This window comes from Rhodotorula graminis, assembly GCF_001329695.1.
Source record: "Rhodotorula graminis WP1 unplaced genomic scaffold RHOBAscaffold_9, whole genome shotgun sequence".
Taxonomy (NCBI): Eukaryota; Fungi; Basidiomycota; class Microbotryomycetes; order Sporidiobolales; family Sporidiobolaceae; genus Rhodotorula; species Rhodotorula graminis.
Window position 1 is genome coordinate 914746 of NW_017264936.1, and position 15493 is coordinate 930238.

The following is a 15493-nucleotide window of genomic DNA, read 5'->3' on the forward strand; positions in this document are numbered from 1 at the left end:
CTGTTCGAGAAGTGCGTTCGCCTTTCTCTCCTCGCCCTCTCCTCTCTTCTCTCGTCTCTAGCACCCTCCTGACTCTTGCGACCAACCCTGCAGGGTGTCGAACCTCGCAAAGATCTCGGGCTACACGTACTCGTCGAGCAACATCGACGCCCTCATCGAGCGCCTCGAGGCCCACGTCGCCGTCTACCGCTCGCCGACCTCGACCCAATTCGCCACGTCCACCTACCCTTTCGCGCCTCTCGCTCGCCATGCCTCCACCGCCGCCGCTGCTCGCCCATTCGACTTTGCCTTCCTGAGCGAGCTGTCCGGCTCCGCCGAGAACTCGCCCGACGCGACCCACCCTCTCGGCACGACGCCCGCGCCCGTGCACGGCCTGTCGAGCGCGACGACGGCGGCGGCGCCGGCGAGCGCCGACGTCCCGATGCCGTTCGACCTCGGCCTCGGCTTCGGCCCGAGCGCGCTCGACCCGAGCAGCGCGCCGTTCGGCGCCCAGGCGATGCCGGCCTTCTCGCCCGAGCAGCTTGCGCAGCTCCTCGGGGCCAACGTCGGCGGCGGCGAGGGCAAGGGCGACTTGGGCGCGGCGGCGGACGTCTTTGCGGGGTGGGCGGCGTGGTAGAGCTCGACGGCGGGGCGAGGTGGGCCGAGGACGCAGATTCGCAGGCAGCAGTGCAAGACGCCTCAGTACCCTCCACCCGCCTTTGCGACTGAGAAAGAGAGAGCACGTTGCGAGCAGCTGCCAGAAGAGAGAGCTCGCCGGAGAAGCTCTCGTCGAGAGGGACGAAAAGTCGAGCCAGGAAACGGCACTGCAGCTCGCCCTCGACCCGTCCTGCTCAGCTACGGACCCTTCTCCTTCCTCGACTCGACGCTCGCCCCTCATCGCCGCCGTCGGCCTGCGAGAACTCGTCCCACTGGGCCTGCGTCATCTCGTCCTCGACCTCCTCCTCGACCGCGACCGCGTCCCTTTCCCTGAACCTCCTGAACCGCCTGAACGTCTCGGGGTCGTACGCCCTGCGAGTCGGACCGCGGCGCGCACCAGCCGCGTCGAGGAGCACGATGCTGTCGTCGCGGATCTCGTCGAGCGTGCGGTCGGTGAGGAGGGAGCGCGTGCGGTCGAGCGTGGACGACTCGGTGTCGCGCAGGTGGATGGACGCGTCGGCCGAGCTGAAGGTGAAGAACCACTGTTGGGGCGAGAGGGCGAGTCAGGACGCGGCACGAAGGAGGGAGAGGGCGAGGTCGAGAGGTCCGTGCACGCACTTGAGCGGCCCTGATGAGCGCGTTGCCGGCTTCTCGAGACCTGCAGAGGAGAGTGAGAGCGTCAGGCTCGGATCACGCAGGCCTGCGAGTGGAACAGAGGAGGTCAAGGGGGACGCACCTCGAAATCTTGAAATCGTAAGGGTCGTGGACAAAGTGAAGCTTGAGGCCGCGCCAACGCTCGCCGTTCTGCGTCGAGGGAGACAGAGTGTCAGTTGGCTGTCGCCGGAAGCGCGAAAGGGAGGGCGACACGCACAAGCTCGACGACAAAGCCGCGCTTGCGGCCCGAGACGTCGTCGACCGGCAAACCAGGTGCGCCCGGCGCTGCAGGTGTCGCGAGACCCGCCGCCGCGTGATAGGCTGCGGCATGGAGACGATCAGGAGGCTGTCGGGGTGACTGCACGAGAGAGAGGGGGACGCACCGTTGCGGAAGCGAGTCTCTTGCAGCTCGTCCTCGTCCTCGGACAGCTGCGAGGTCGGCGTCTCCTCGGCGTAGATGGTCGAGGTCGAGGTCGGCGCCCGGCGCTTGATCGCCGCCTTGGTCTCGTGGATCTGCAAGGCAAGAGGGTCAGGGATCGGGGGCCGCGAGGAGGAGGAGGAGGAGGAAAAGGAGAAGGTCGTCGACGGACCGTGTACGTCCCAATGTCCCACACGCCGGTCGGCTTGTCGACGCTGTGCACGGTCGGACCCTCCCACAGGCTCCACGCGATCGAGTGGGGCTGGGTCTCGACGGCGAGGCGGCGGTGGCCGCGGTCCGGGTCGTGCAGGCCGCGCGGGATGGCCCACGAGACGGTGACGCCGTCGAGCTGGAGGCGCAGGTCGTGGTGCCAGCTCGTCGCACGGTGGTCCTGGACGATGAAGAAGTTGCGCTTGCGGAGCTGTGCGTGCGGGAGGGAAAGGTCATCAGAGAGTGTGGGCGAGGAGGTGGATCGGGGGATGGCGGGCCCGGGAGGAAGTGCGACGCACCGCCGGGTACTTGTCGAGCCAGTCGTCAATCTGCTGCTCGGTCGCCCAGGGCGTTGCAAAGTCGCGGGCGGCGAACGTGCGCTGGCGAGCCTTGAGGGCCGGGTCGGGTCCGTGAAAGTCGGTGCGGCCAGGCTGTCTGAGCGGCTCGTACTTGGCGCGCTTGGCGGGCGGTCCTTGCAGGTCGTCGTCGCGGTCTGGGGCAGGTGCTCGAGCTCGGGTTGGCGACGAGCGAGGAGGACGAGGCCGGCGAGGGAAGTGGGAGGCGCGGTACTCGGCGGGCGTCAAGGGGCGGGTCTTGTCGCGCAGCTTGAGGCGCAGGTCGCCCATGGTGCCATGGGCTGAGCGAGCCGAGTCGCGAGCCACAGACGAGCGAGGGAGAGAGAGCGAGAGCAAGAGATGAACCAACGCGGGGAACCCACGGCAGCGAGCCGCACGCAGCTCGTTCGGGTGAGCAGTCGGGCTAACTTGGCGGGAGAGGACATTACAAAGCTACTGGGCTTGCAGCAACACAGCTCTGAGCCCTGCGAGACGACTCGGAGGGGTGCGACGTCGCTCGCCCCGTCGGCTTCAAGTTCGTCGTCGTCCACCGACTGTCACCCACCCGCGCACGCCGACCAGTGCACCACCGACACCGCGCACCGAGTAGCCAGCACTCGGCCCCGTCCATTCACGCCCTCGTCGCCTGCGCCCTCGTCACGTCTCGTCCCCGCTTGTTGCACCACCTCGGCCCTCGTTCGGGTCCCGCTCGACCTCGCTCACGGCCATGTGCGTCCCTGTCGTCCTTCCCTCCTGCACCACATGCACCCACTGACCCACTTGCCCTCACCCCCCAGGCCGCCGTCTCAGCCTGTCGAGGTGCCCGCCCCGCCGCCTGCACCGCCTCCAACAGCCTCGTCCTCCTCGCCCCACCCGGCACCCCCGCCCATCTCGACAAAGCGCTCGTTCCTGTCAAAGCTCCCCGTCAAACAGCTCAAGCGCATCCCCGGACCTCGCACCATCGCTCGTCGCCGCCAGACCCTCTTCGACCCGCTCGTCAACGGCGACGACCCGCTCGGCACCCTCGTCGTCCGCGTCCTCGCAGGCCGCAACCTCGTCGCAAAGGACAAGAACGGCTTCAGCGACCCTTACGTCGTCATCCGCTACGGCCCCTCGAGGGTGCGCCAGCCTCTCGTTCCCTCCCTCCTCTCGAACCTCGTCGCTCACCCTTTCTCTCTCCCGCGCACGCCCACAGGTCACGAGCCCGACCGTCCGCAAGTCGCTCAACCCGGTGTGGGGCCCAGGCGGCGAGGCGGGCGACCTGACCGGCGTCGGCGACGAGGCCAAACTCGAGCTCAAGCTGCACGACTGCCTCGCCCTCGGCCAGGAGCGCGTCGAGGTCGTCTGCTGGGACCGTGACCGCGTCGGGTCCGAGTACCTCGGCGAGATCAGTCTCGGCTTGGACGACTGGTGGGGCAGGGACAGGAGCCAGTGGAGGGACGGGCAGCCGCCAGTCGGCTTTCACGACGCCGACAACCAGGTGCGCCCGCACCTCTCTCCCTCGGATCCTCCTCCCCGTGTTCTCTGACTAACTCTTCCATCCATCCTGCAGCCCATCTGGCACACGCTCCGCTCGTCGAGGTCCCGTTCGACCGTCTCGGGCGCGCTCCTCGTCCAGGTCGGCTTCGTCCCCGCCGAGCCCAACGGCGAGCGCCGTCTCTCGCCGCAGCAGCGCGAGCGCATCCTCGTCGCACTGCGCCGCGTCGCCGACGAGCAGGAGCACGCGAGGCGGGCGAGCAGGGAGGAGAGGGTGTTTCTTGCAGCGCCGGTCCGTCCTCGTCCTTTCTCTCTCTCTGTCACCCGTCCCGGCCAGACATTGACCCTCTACCCGCACAGACCGAGACGATCGGTACCAGCCCTGCAGACGACCTCGCACCGCTCGGCGACACGATCGCCGACCCCGACAGTGAGTCGTCCTCGTCCGACGACGACTCGGTCGCGACCGGCGACGAGAGCGAGTCCGAGGCGGGCGACGACGACGACGACGACGACGCGTCCACCTCTGCCGACGACGACGACCTCGCCGTCGCCCCGGCGCCCGAGCCGCCGAGGAGCTACTTCGACCTGCGCCCAACGGCGTCCTCGTCCATCACGACGCCGGCCGCGACGGTCCAGTCGCCCGTGCCCGACATCATCGTCCAGGACCATGCCGTCCCGGTCTCGACGCCTCCTCCGCAGGGCCGTCGCGGCCTGAGCCTGCCCGGCTTCGTCAAGCGCCGGTTCTCGACCCAGAGCGGGTCGGCGTCGCCGTCGCTCGTGTCGTCGCAGCCGCCGACGCCGTCGGGCGCAACGACCGCCGCCGAGTCGGACCTCGCCCTCACCGACCTCGAGAGCGGTGGCGGCGGCGCGTCGTCGTCGAGCACGCCCGACCCGACCCGCAAGCGCAGGTTCGCGCGCCGGCGCGGCAAAAAGTCGGGCGGGTCCGACACGCCCGGCGGCATCGCCGACGACATTGTCGAGATGAGCCTCGTCGCAGGCGGCGTCGGCATCTCGAGGGCGGGCACGCCGGCGCTCGACAACGACGAGGTGGGCGGCAAGCGTCGTCGTCGTCGTCGCCGGTCCAAGGGCGACAAGGTCTCGGGCAACAAGACGGACAAGAAGGTCAAGAAGCGCTCGGCCAAGTCGCGCAAGCGCGCCGCGGCGGGCTTCACGTACGACGACGACGAGGCCATCGCCGGGCTCGTCCAGGTCGAGATCACGGGCGCGCACGACCTGCCACGGCTCAAGAACGCGCTCCGCACGAGCTACGACATGGACCCGTTCTGCGTCATCTCGTTCGGGACCAAGATCTTCCGCACGCGCGTCATCCGCCACTCGCTCAACCCGGTGTGGAGCGAGCGCCTGTGGTTCCACGTCGGCGAGGCCGAGACGCACTGGACGATCGGCTTCACCGTCAGCGACTGGGACAAGATGTCGGGCAACGACCACGTCGGCGACGTCGCCGTCCCGCTCGAGCAGCTCCTCGGCACGAGCATCCAGCACGACGAGCGCGGCCTGTACCCGGCCGCCCAGGACGGCAAGCTCGTCGGCGACGACTTTCACGACCACGACCTCCCGCTCGTCATGGGCGACAAGGTCGAGCGCGAGGCCAACGGCGCAAAGCCGACACTCAAGATCCGCGCCAAGTACACGCCGTACGCGGCCTTGCGCCAGCAGTTCTGGAGGTGCGCTCAGGCCTCGTTTTCTCTTCCCTCTCTCGCGCGGCTCGAGCCCGCCTCGAGCCTCTCTTTCACTCGTCGATCTGTGTCCTGACTCTCGCCTCGCCCTGTCTCGCAGGGTGTACGCCGCCAACTACGACCTGAACGCCAACGGCACCCTGTCGCAGGTCGAGCTCTTCTCGATGCTCGACTCGCTCGGCTCGACCCTCACCAAGGACACGCTCGACTCGTTCTTCACGCGGCACGGCAAGACGGTCGACGACGAGCTCACGGTCGAGGAGGTCGTCATCTGCCTCGAGGAGGAGGTGCGCAAGCCCAAGGAGCAGCGCCACCACGTCGACGAGGGCGGCACCGACACGGGCTCGACCACGGGCATGAACACGCCGGCGGGTCCCGGTGCAGGGCCGAGCGCGGGCGACTTTGCCGACATGCAGCAGCTCGAGCCGGCCGAGTACGAGGGCGGGACCGACCTGTCGTCCGACATGAAGACGCTCGCGCCGTGCGTCCCTACCTCCTTCTCTCTCTCTCTCTCTCCTTCTCGTCGTGACACCGTCACTGACATCGTCCTGTACCTGCAGAGGGACCGACGTCCTCACTGACGCCGACAAGGGCACCATCGTGACGGCGCCGAGGCCGCACGGCATGGCCAAGGAGCCGTCGCGCACCAACTCGATCGAGCCTTCGTCCGACGACGGCACGAGCGGGAGCAACATCGAGCGCGGTACGTCCCTCTGCCTCCGTCACTGCCCTCGAGTCGTCCTGCGTCGGCGCACCGTCCTGAACCTCCTCTCGCGCCCGCGCAGTCATCAACATCAAGGAGTGCCCGCTGTGCCGCAAGCCGCGCCTCAACAAGAAGGGCGAGGTGAGCATCATCACGCACCTCGGCGTGTGCGCGTCGACCGACCCGACCAAGGTCAACCGGGTCCTCGTCACCAACTTTGTCACGGCGTCGCAGGCGCAGCGCAAGCTGCTCAACAAGGTGCGCCCCTCTCTTCCTCTCTCCCTCGGCGACAGGGCAGCTCTGACTCTCTCCCTCGTCATCACACAGGTCTTCTCCAAAGTGATGAAGGGCAAGTACAACCTCGGCGCCGACTCGGCCAACATCGTGCGCCCACCTCTCTCTCCCTCTCTGGCCCGCCGAGCATCTTCCTGACTCTCTGCCTCGTGCCCAGATCGTCCAGGACCGCCTCACGGGTGCTCTGCAGGAGGAGAAGATGGCCGTCTACGTCGTGCGTCCCCCTCTCGCCGTCGTCGAGCGAGAACAGGAGACTGACCGACTCGCCCTCGCCTGCAGCGGCTCGGCATCCGCCTCATGTACAAGGGCATGAGCGGCAACATGGAAGGAGCACGCAGTACGTCCTTGTCGTCCTCTCGACCAAGCGCGCCAGCCGTGACTGACCCTCTCCCTCGCGCACAGTCCGCCGTCTCCTCGACTCGCTCACCAAGAAGCAGGGCGCCAAGTACGACAGCCCGGCCTCGGCTCGCGAAATCGAGCCGTTCATCAAGTTCCACAACCTCAACATGGTCCGTCGGGCCGTCCTCTCTTTCCCACTCGCAGCCCGACCGACCTGACCCCTCGCGCCCCCTGCAGGACGAGGTCCTGGACCCTGTCTCGTCGTTCAAGACCTTCAACGAGTTCTTCTACGTGAGCCGCACCCCTGGCAGAGATCCTCTGTCGATCCGTCCCTGATGCTGTCGCCATCCTGCAGCGCAAGCTCAAGCCCGATGCACGACCCGTTGCCGACCCGGACGACCCGCGCACGGCCGTCTCTGCTGCAGACGTGAGTCCCCCTCTCTCTACATCGTCTCTACGACGGCGTGTCGCGACGCAGAGGGCCTGGCAACCTCTCTGCGTCGGCGGCTCGTCGGCGGTCCGAGCGCTCCTTCTTCGAGGCAGAGCTCACCCTCGCTGTCCGCCCGCAGTGCCGCGCCATGTTCTTCGACACAGTCAGCGACGCGACGTCGATCTGGATCAAGGGCCGCGAGTTTACCGTCGCCAAGATGCTCGGCGAGAAGTACGGCAAGAAGGCGGCCGAGTACGAGGGCGGCAGCCTCGCGATCTTCCGGCTCGCTCCGCAGGGTGCGTCCCGCCTTTTTCTCTGCCTCTATCAGCCTACGTCCGCTCATCGTCTCCTCCAATCCAGACTACCATCGCTTCCACTCGGTGAGCCTTGTCGCTCGTCCTCGTCGTTGGCCGAGTCGCCCACTCACCCATCTTCCTCCCGCCACAGCCCGTCGACGGCGTCATGGGCCATCAAGACTACCTCACCGGCCAGTACTACACCGGTTCGTTAAGCTGCCGTTCCTCGACGCGTCGTTCCTACACTCACTGACTCGTTCCTCGTCACCGTCCTCAGTCAACCCGATGGGTCCGTCCTCTCTTTCTCCCTCTCGCCGTGGCGGCGAACGACACTGACGCAGCAATCACCATCTGCAGCCATTCGGTCCAACGTCTCGGTGTACAGCGAGAACGTGCGCCTCGTCGCGAGCATCGACAGCCCCGTCTTTGGCGAGGTTATGAACGTGTGCGTCGACTTGTTGCCTTTCTCCTTCTTCCCCTCGCATGCCGTACTGATACCTCCTTCTCCCTGCAGTTGGGTCGGCGCCATGATGGTCGCCGGGATCACGATGCACAAGTTCGAGGGCGACGAGGTCAAGCGCGGCGACGACGTGCGTCCTCGCAGTTACCTCTCCTTCTCTCCTTTCGGGTTCTGACTTCCTCGTTCTCGTAGCTGGGTCGCTTCTCCTTTGGCGGCAGCACGACGGTCCTGCTTTTCAAGCCCAACACGGTCAAGTTCGACGCCGACTTGCTCGAGAACTCGAGAAACTCGGTGCGTCGCCAGCTTTTCCTCTTCCTCGTGCTCTGGTTCGCCTCGAGCTAGTCCCTGACTCGCGCTTTCTCCACCCAGATCGAGACCCTCGTTCGTGTCGGGATGCGCATCGGGCGCGCCGTCGACAAGTGAGCGTGCCGCCACGTCTTCCTCGCCTTCGTCACCTCGTCGCACCCGGCTGTCCGCATGCACAGACACTCTCGCTTCCCCTTTTTTGTATACCTCACACTGCGACTTTCGCTTGACTCTGCGCACTTGTCGAGAGAGAGCCGCAAGTTGAGAAGGTTGCGAGTGAGGCGAGCCGAGAATTGAGCGAGCGGGACGTCCTGCGTGCGCGCAGCTCCTCTTCTCGAGACGAGACGGTGACAGCTTGGCTCCGACGTACGCAGCAACGAAAAGGGAAGACGAGCGGCTCGGCCCTCGTCATGACCTTCCCAAGCTTGTTCGGCCGGTCCGATTTCTTTCAAGAGCGACTCTGCGACGACGGGAAGCGATGCAGGAGCCGTCAAGCTCACAAGGTGCTCTCGTGATCGTGCGACGGCATTGCAGTCCGCTCATACGCCGCGCCCGGCGCGCTCGACCACCGCTCGCACCTCGTCCGGCGCACTCAACGACGAGCTCGTCGCGAACCCGTACTCGGAACGGACAACTGTGCGACGATGAGGAGGGAGAAGTCAGTGACTCGGCCGCTGTGAGCAGTCGTCGCGCCGGCGCTCGCACGGCGGCGATGGCAACGACGAGGGGGACGAGGAAGGGACGGCGACGACGAGGACGCACGGTTGTAGAAGGTCGAGTACGTCTCGAGGAGGTCCTCCTGCATGCGCATCAAAGAGATTCAGTCAAGGCGTCGCACGAGGGAATCAGAGAGAGGGAGGGAAAGAAGGAGGACGCACCCAGAGCGGCGGGAGCAAGACGCCGACCGTCTTTTCCTCGACGAGAAACACCCTCATGCGCCGCACAACGCTCGTCGCCCGCTCCTCGAGCCCGTCCCTGAACGCCGAGTGCAGCTCGAGGACCCGCTCGGGCGACGCCCACTCTTGCTCGACGAGTCCACCTCGGGCGAGCGGCGACGGCGACGAGAGGAAGGCCGTACACTGGTCGAGGAACGAGCGCAGCGTTGACGTGAGCGCCGTCGACGACGACCGAATGAGCGACTCGCAGGCGCGCTTGAGAGCGACGTCGAGATCCTGACGAGGAGAAGTGGGCGAGACAAGGGTCAGGCTCGGGGCGGCGGCAGGAGGGAGGGTGAAAGAGAGGACGCACGAGCTTGGCGTCGGTCATCGTCTCGGCCCACGACGGCATGCTCCTTGATGCGAGCTCGACGAGTGCGCGAGGGTTGAACAGGTTGCCGCCGGTGAGAAGGCCGCCGAGAGCTTCTGCGAGAGGTGGGACCGGGGCGAGCGCCGTGAGTGGACCTTCCTCGCCCGCCCCGAGCTCGCGGACGGAAGGGAGAGAGAGAGAGACGCACCGGTGACGCTCGAAAAGTCGGCCGCACGCTCGATGTGGACGAGGTCGACGCTGCGCACCATCTCCTTGAGGAGGAGCAAGTGCCGCACGAGGAACAGCGTGCCGTCGGCCTCCTTGTCCTGCGCCGTCTGGCCCTCGGCGACAGGAGGCTGTGCGGCAATCTGGGCCGAGGCGTCGACGAGCGACTTGCGGCACAGGGCGACGGCCTCGCCGGCAAAGTCCTCGAAGATGGCGTCCTGCGAGGGAAGGTGGGGTCAGTCGCCGCTCGCGCCTCGACTCTGGGAGAGAGCGAGGACGCACGTTGACGTAGGCGTTGAGGCGAGACAGGACCCAGACGGTGCGCTTGAGGGTCGGGTACCACGTCGCCTGCGCCGCCTCGCTCGGGGCCCGGAACCGCTTGGCCCCGTCCTCGCCCGCACTCTGCCCGACTGCGACCGGCTCCTCCCACAGCGCCTTGAGCCCGGGCGAGCGCACGATGATGGCTGGGTAGTCGAGGTCGGCCGGCGACGGCGCAAAGTGGAGGACCTCGCTCTGGACGACGGCTTGCGCCCGAAAGACGAGGCGCGTCTGGGCGTCCTGGAGGATCGTCTGGAGGAGGACGGCAAAGCGCAAGTCGTTGCGCCCGCCCTCGTCGTCGTCGTCGGCGTCGGCTGCCGTCGAGGGCGACGCCGTGTCGAGCGCCATGAGCGCGTACAGGACGGCGCACAGCTCGCACAGGGCGTCGAGGCGCGGCTCGTGCAGGATGCGCGGCCGCAGCGAGTCATACAGGCTGTCGCACAACGACTCGAGGAACCGGCTGCAGGCGCCAGAGAGGGGGAGAGTCAGTCGTCGAGATGCGAGAGAAAGGCGGTCGGGAGAAAGAGTGTGTGTGGACGCACTAAGCCTCGTCCTCGCCGCCGCCGAAAAACTCGCGGAACAGGGTCCACTCTTGAGCGCACACGCCGCGCAGGTACGCGCACCCGGCCTTGGCGAGCTTGACGAGCTCGGCCGTGACCGGGTCCATGCGCCGCACCTCCTCGTTCAGGCGCGGGCCGAGGAGGGCACCTCGAGCGGCGAACCACACGGCGTAGCACTCGCTCAGGAGCGACCCGTACTCGTCCGGGTCGGTCAGGGCCCGCTTCTCGAGCTCGTACAGGAGGATGCGCAGGGTCGGCGCCGGCTGCGAGAACTTGGCGTACAGGAGCGCGTCGAACGCCGCGTCCGACAGGTCCTGCGGGTGCGCACGCCGAGTCAGTGTCATGTCGCGACGAGAGAGAGGCGAATGAGAGAGAGAGGCCGGGCGCACCTTGCCCTGCACCTTGTCCTGGACGTCGGCGGCGAGCTTGCGGACGGTCGAGACAAAGTACATCTTGATGAGCGTCATGGACCGCGTCAGGCACTGCTGGTACCGGATCAAGTAGATCTCGGCGTCACGAAAGTCGCGCTGCGGTCGGCGGCGGGAAAAGAGGGGTCAGGACACGGTCCGAGGGGAGGAAGGGCGACGAGGGACGCACGTTGAGCTTGAGGTAGTCGAGGCACGCGTCGAGGCGGTCGAGGAGGTTGAGAAAGTCGTCCTGGAGGACGAGCTCCTCGCCAGGGAGGTTGAGCATGCGCGTCGCCTTCTCGAGCTCGCGGAAGTACTCGAGGCGGGCGCCGATGGCCTCGGTCACCTCGAGGAGGTGGCGCTGCTCGTCGAGCATGTGCTCGCACGCGAGCTGCAGGCTGCGCGAGTTCTCGTCGACGAACCGGTAGTTGGCCTCCATCTCGCTCAACAGGCCGCGCGCCTCGTCGAGCGAGCCGAGGACCGAGTCGCACGTGGCGAGGTGCGCGACGAGCTCGCCGAGGTGCTCGACGTAGACCTGCTCCTGCTCGCGCTCGAGCGACGCCTCGACCGACGAGAACCAGTCGTGGAACTGCTGCGTCGTCGCGATGGCCTGCGCCGGCCGGAGCGGGTCCTGGTCGGCGGCTTGAAGGGCGGGCGTCTTGCCGCGGCGGTCGCGACCTCGGGCGGATCCAGGACGGGACGACGGGCTGTCGAGTGCGCCTGCGACCGTTCTCGACGGGCGAATGGGGCCAGCCGGCGTCGACGGGCGGTCGTTCGACTCGTCGGCGGCGGCTCGAAGCTGCGGGAGGAGGGGTCAGGGATCTCGCTCGTAGGGTCGCGCTCTTCGAGGAGGGGACAAGTGGACGCACGTGGACGGGTACGGGCTTGACTGCAGCGGCGTGCGAGATGCGTGACACGGATGCGAGCTCGTTGTGCGACAGAGGAGCGAGCAGGTCCCAGTCGTCGAGCGAGAACCGCGATGTGGATGCGCGTGGCTGGGTCATGCTGTGGCGTGGCTGGAGGACAGGCTAGAGGCACAGCTGGGCACTCTTTGTCTGGTAGCGGGTGAGGGAGACGACGAGCAAGCGAGAGGATGTGGGGAGAGGGTCGCTCTCTCTCTCCCTCGACCGCTACTGCCTGTGCTGCAGTGCTCTGCAGGATGGCGAGCCTCGTACGGCAGTACCTGTGCTGCTGCTTGCCCGCTCCCAGTGTCGACGAGGTGCGTTCCCCTCCCCCTCCTCCCTCCTCTCATCTCTCCCTCGACTGACGCTCTCTGCTCCGAGCAGGACACCGAGCGCGCACCTCTGCTCAACCCGGACATCCTCCCAGAGTACGCCCCACTTCGCCGCATCCCCTCTGGACGCCAGCTGACCCCACCTTGAATCGCACCGCTCAGGGCTCCTCCTCGACCTCAAGGCCGCTCGACCGAGGAACAACAACGCGAGCGCGAGTCGCTCCAGCGCATCCTCGAACACGCCACCGAGTGCGTCGACCCGGTCCTCTCTCTCCCTCCCTCTCGTGCCTCTCTCCAAGCACGGCTGACCCTCCCCCTTCCACCTCGGCGCGCAGGCGCCTCATCAACGTCGAGTCGCTCGCCGCATTCCGCCCTTCTCGCCCCGAATCGACCCTGTCCGCCGCACCCTCGACCTCGTCCTCCCCCTCGGCCTCGCCCGCCCGCCGTCGCAAGAAGCGGCCCGCGTCGTCGTCGACTTGGCGCCCGCCGATGGACGACACGCCGCTCGCGCCCGTGCGCGTCGTCCACCTTGGGCGCAACTGGGAGGAGGTGCCCACAGCGGCGGGCAAGGTGGCGCAGCGAGGGTGGACGAGGCCGGCGAGCAGCCACTCGATGCGGACGCTGCCTCGAGGCGGCGGCGGTGGACCAGGTCGCGTCGCTCGGCAGAGGATGCGGCGAGACGCTGGTACGGACGAGGAGCTCGGTGAGAACGATGAGGACGAGGCCGAGCTCGAGGCGGGCGCGAGTGCAGACGGCGGCGGCGAGGGGGACTCGCAGTTTGGGACAGTCGCGAGCTACCGGACGGCGAGGAGCTCGGGCGGGACGGTGCGGCCGGGCGATGTGCGGGAACTGTGGGGCGCAGACGGCGAGCCCGAGAGCGAGGTCGACGAGGAGGTGCGCCCGCCTTTCTCTCTCCTCTCTCTTCGGCAGCAACCGGGCGCCGCACTGACCCGTCCTCTTCCACTCTCTCCCCCTTTTCTCTCGTCCTCGTCCTGCCTTCGACATTCGCTCGACGCCCTCGTTCACCTGTCCCTCGCCTCGCCAACCACAGCTCGCACGGGCCATCGCCGCCCTCGAGTCGTCCATCGACGACTGGTCGCTCCCGGGCGGCCTCGGCCCTTTCGTCGCCGAGCTTGGCGATGGCGACGAGGAAGATGAGCGGGTGCGGGCACGTTGAGGGAGCGCCATGCGGGATCCAGGGGCAGCGGCGAGAGGGAGCAGGACGGCGAGGGGGATCCACGAGGATACGAGGCCGTAGAGAAGGCAGACTTCGATCTAGAGACTCGTTGCGCATCCTCAAAGCTACTCAGTCCCTCTCAGACGTTTCGAGCTGCGCGTCCCAGCTCTGCTCGCGCCGTTCGCTCCCCGCCTCTTGCCGCCCGTCGTCACCTCGTCCTCGCTCGACCCTGCTGCGCCGTCGTCCTCGTCGTCCGGCTCGGGCTTTACCTTGCTCTTGCTCTTGGTGGAGCGAGCCGGCTTGGCTCTGGGAGCGGTCGCCGGCTTGCCCTCGACCTCCTCCTCCTTGGCCGCTCCCTCCTCCTCGTCCGCCGCCTTGCCCTTCCCCTTGCCCTTGCCCTTGGCTCCCACCTTTTCCTCCTCGCCCCCAGGCACCTTCTTCGCCCCGCCCTTGAGCCCCTTGACCCCCCTTGCGCCCTCCCACTCGTCCCACCCACCGCGCTCGCCGAGCAGTTTTGCCGCCTCGAAGAAGTCGTCGCCGACGGGCTGGACGCTGAGCCGGCCGCGGCGGATCAGGGCGCTGTCGGCTATGGCGCGGAGGTGGGCTGGGGTGAGGTAGGAGAGCGAGTCGGGGAGGGAGGGAGAAGGGGAGGAGGAGCTGGAGCTGGAGGGGGGCGCGAGCGAGGCGAGGGACTGGAGGAGGGCGAGGGGGACGAGGTGCGGGAGCTTGGCGACGAACTGAGAGTGACGACGAGGGGACGGGTGGAGGAGGGCGAGGTGGGCAGGACGATGAGCTACTCGCGGCGGAAAAGGGAAAGACGACGAGGAGCGAGCAGGCGCACCTCGACCTCGACCATGAACCATGTCGGAGCATCCTTTTTGCTCTTGGGGTCGTAGTACCTGCTCGGGGCGTTGAGAGTTGGTCAACTCTGTCGACGAGGCGAGTGAAGAGTGACGACGACGGCGACGCACGGGTGCTTCGGGTCCCAGGCGTTGAAGTCGGGGTAGCCCTCCTTGATGACGCGAGCGAGGCCGCTCACTCCAGGCACTTCTGCGAGGCGAGACGAGCGCGGAAGAGGCAAGGGGTCAGCTCATGCACCAAGGAGAGTGACAAGGAGGAAGAGGAGGGGGAACGCACTGCAGTTGGACGCGTAGAAGAGGCACTCGTGGCCGACCTTCATCTGCGACTTGAGGTACTTCTTGGCCTCGTGGTTGCGCACGCCCTCCCAGGTGGTCGTCTGCAGGAGGTGCAGCGGGTCAGCGCGCGAGCGAGGTGGGGAGGCGAGGGAGAGAGGAGTAGGGGCGCACCTTGTTGCGCTCGAGATCGTCGATCGAGAACTTGACGTCGACGCCCTTCTCGATGCGCGTCTCGGGCTCTGCCTGGGTGCGGCGGGATGGTCAGTACGCGAGTCGAGTGATGAAGGCGGGAAGTGGGGGGAGGGGAGAGACGGCGACAGCTCGTGGGAGGCTGCGCGGTGGCCAGGGCGTACCTTGATGAGCCAGTGAGTGAACTCGACCGCGTCGGGCATGCCAGGCGCAGTGTGTGCCCGCCGCTGAGAGGTGGTCGTCGCTCGACCTGAGGACGCGACGTCGAACGCTTCAGGCGTCGTCCCACAGCGCGAGCGCACACCTGCTGCCGCCCTACGTGCTCTCAAGGACTCGCTCTCGAACCCTGTCCATGTCGCACCTCGCCCTGTCGAGGCGCCGTCGTCGTCTCGCTCGTCGGTCGCTCGACTCTCCCTCTTGCTCCCTCTCGCTCTGTGACCGCGAGCTGAGGTCTGCGAGAGCGCGCATCGAGCCGGCGGATGCGCCAACAAACCTCGACCGTTCCGCTCGACCTCGGCGCAGAGTTCCCCAACCGCTCACACCGCGCCCGCTTGCACGCGCGATCCCTCGTCGTCGCAGCCCTGTCTCTGTTCCTGCTGCTCTCTCGAGGGAGGCAGAGATGCAGCTTGCGCCTGTTGCGCCCGCATTGCCCGGCCGACTCGACCAAGCGCCTGCACGACGGCTCGCTCGACCGAGTCTCGAGCTTCGCCTGGCCGCCCGCGACTCGTCCTCGAGTGCGTCGCTG

At 67.4% G+C, this 15493-nt stretch overlaps 5 protein-coding genes across 5 annotated transcripts; 2 read left to right on the forward strand and 3 right to left on the reverse strand.

The window, feature by feature from the left end:
* Window positions 1-786: 786 nt before the first annotated feature.
* Window positions 787-2544, reverse strand: RHOBADRAFT_54658 (uncharacterized protein; the record flags this gene model as incomplete). The annotated part of the gene is made up of 7 exons (XM_018417435.1): window positions 787-1178; window positions 1255-1294; window positions 1373-1440; window positions 1508-1611; window positions 1674-1803; window positions 1881-2129; window positions 2218-2544. The coding sequence occupies 7 exons, from the start codon at window positions 2542-2544 to the stop codon at window positions 831-833; spliced, it is 1266 nt and encodes a 421-aa protein (XP_018270146.1). The 3' UTR covers window positions 787-830.
* A 3258-nt stretch (window positions 2545-5802) lies between these two features.
* Window positions 5803-8494, forward strand: RHOBADRAFT_65338 (uncharacterized protein). The gene is made up of 17 exons (XM_018418684.1): window positions 5803-5910; window positions 5990-6132; window positions 6215-6390; window positions 6460-6516; window positions 6584-6640; window positions 6706-6763; window positions 6829-6935; window positions 7003-7056; window positions 7121-7192; window positions 7335-7491; window positions 7556-7575; window positions 7643-7697; window positions 7769-7780; window positions 7849-7936; window positions 8006-8081; window positions 8144-8242; window positions 8321-8494. Exons 1-17 carry the CDS (start codon window positions 5840-5842, stop codon window positions 8372-8374), a joined length of 1356 nt encoding a protein of 451 aa, XP_018270147.1. The 5' UTR covers window positions 5803-5839; the 3' UTR covers window positions 8375-8494.
* A 302-nt stretch (window positions 8495-8796) lies between these two features.
* RHOBADRAFT_54660 (uncharacterized protein) lies at window positions 8797-12016 on the reverse strand (the record flags this gene model as incomplete). Its single annotated transcript, XM_018417436.1, has 10 exons — window positions 8797-8891; window positions 9020-9056; window positions 9136-9429; window positions 9506-9618; window positions 9711-9945; window positions 10010-10505; window positions 10588-10919; window positions 10995-11132; window positions 11203-11811; window positions 11882-12016. 10 exons carry the CDS (start codon window positions 12014-12016, stop codon window positions 8797-8799), a joined length of 2484 nt encoding a protein of 827 aa, XP_018270148.1.
* Window positions 12017-12171: 155 nt separating this feature from the next.
* On the forward strand, window positions 12172-13543 carry RHOBADRAFT_54661 (uncharacterized protein; the record flags this gene model as incomplete). Its single annotated transcript, XM_018417437.1, has 5 exons — window positions 12172-12231; window positions 12299-12342; window positions 12409-12495; window positions 12582-13140; window positions 13298-13543. The coding sequence occupies 5 exons, from the start codon at window positions 12172-12174 to the stop codon at window positions 13421-13423; spliced, it is 876 nt and encodes a 291-aa protein (XP_018270149.1). The 3' UTR covers window positions 13424-13543.
* On the reverse strand, window positions 13518-14951 carry RHOBADRAFT_54662 (uncharacterized protein; the record flags this gene model as incomplete). The annotated part of the gene is made up of 7 exons (XM_018417438.1): window positions 13518-14002; window positions 14117-14160; window positions 14265-14322; window positions 14395-14473; window positions 14561-14660; window positions 14731-14802; window positions 14913-14951. The coding sequence occupies 7 exons, from the start codon at window positions 14949-14951 to the stop codon at window positions 13549-13551; spliced, it is 846 nt and encodes a 281-aa protein (XP_018270150.1). The 3' UTR covers window positions 13518-13548.
* Window positions 14952-15493: the final 542 nt, after the last annotated feature.

What these genes read in the sequence shown, in the direction of transcription:
- RHOBADRAFT_65338 (XM_018418684.1), top strand. Translation starts at nt 5,840, where the DNA reads ATGCAGCAGCTCGAGCCGGCCGAGTACGAGGGCGGGACCGACCTGTCG. An exon ending in CAACATGGAAGGAGCACGCA is followed by an intron (nt 6,764 to 6,828) that starts GTACGTCCTTGT and finishes CCTCGCGCACAG; the next exon opens with TCCGCCGTCTCCTCGACTCG. An exon ending in CGGCCGTCTCTGCTGCAGAC is followed by an intron (nt 7,193 to 7,334) that starts GTGAGTCCCCCT and finishes GTCCGCCCGCAG; the next exon opens with TGCCGCGCCATGTTCTTCGA.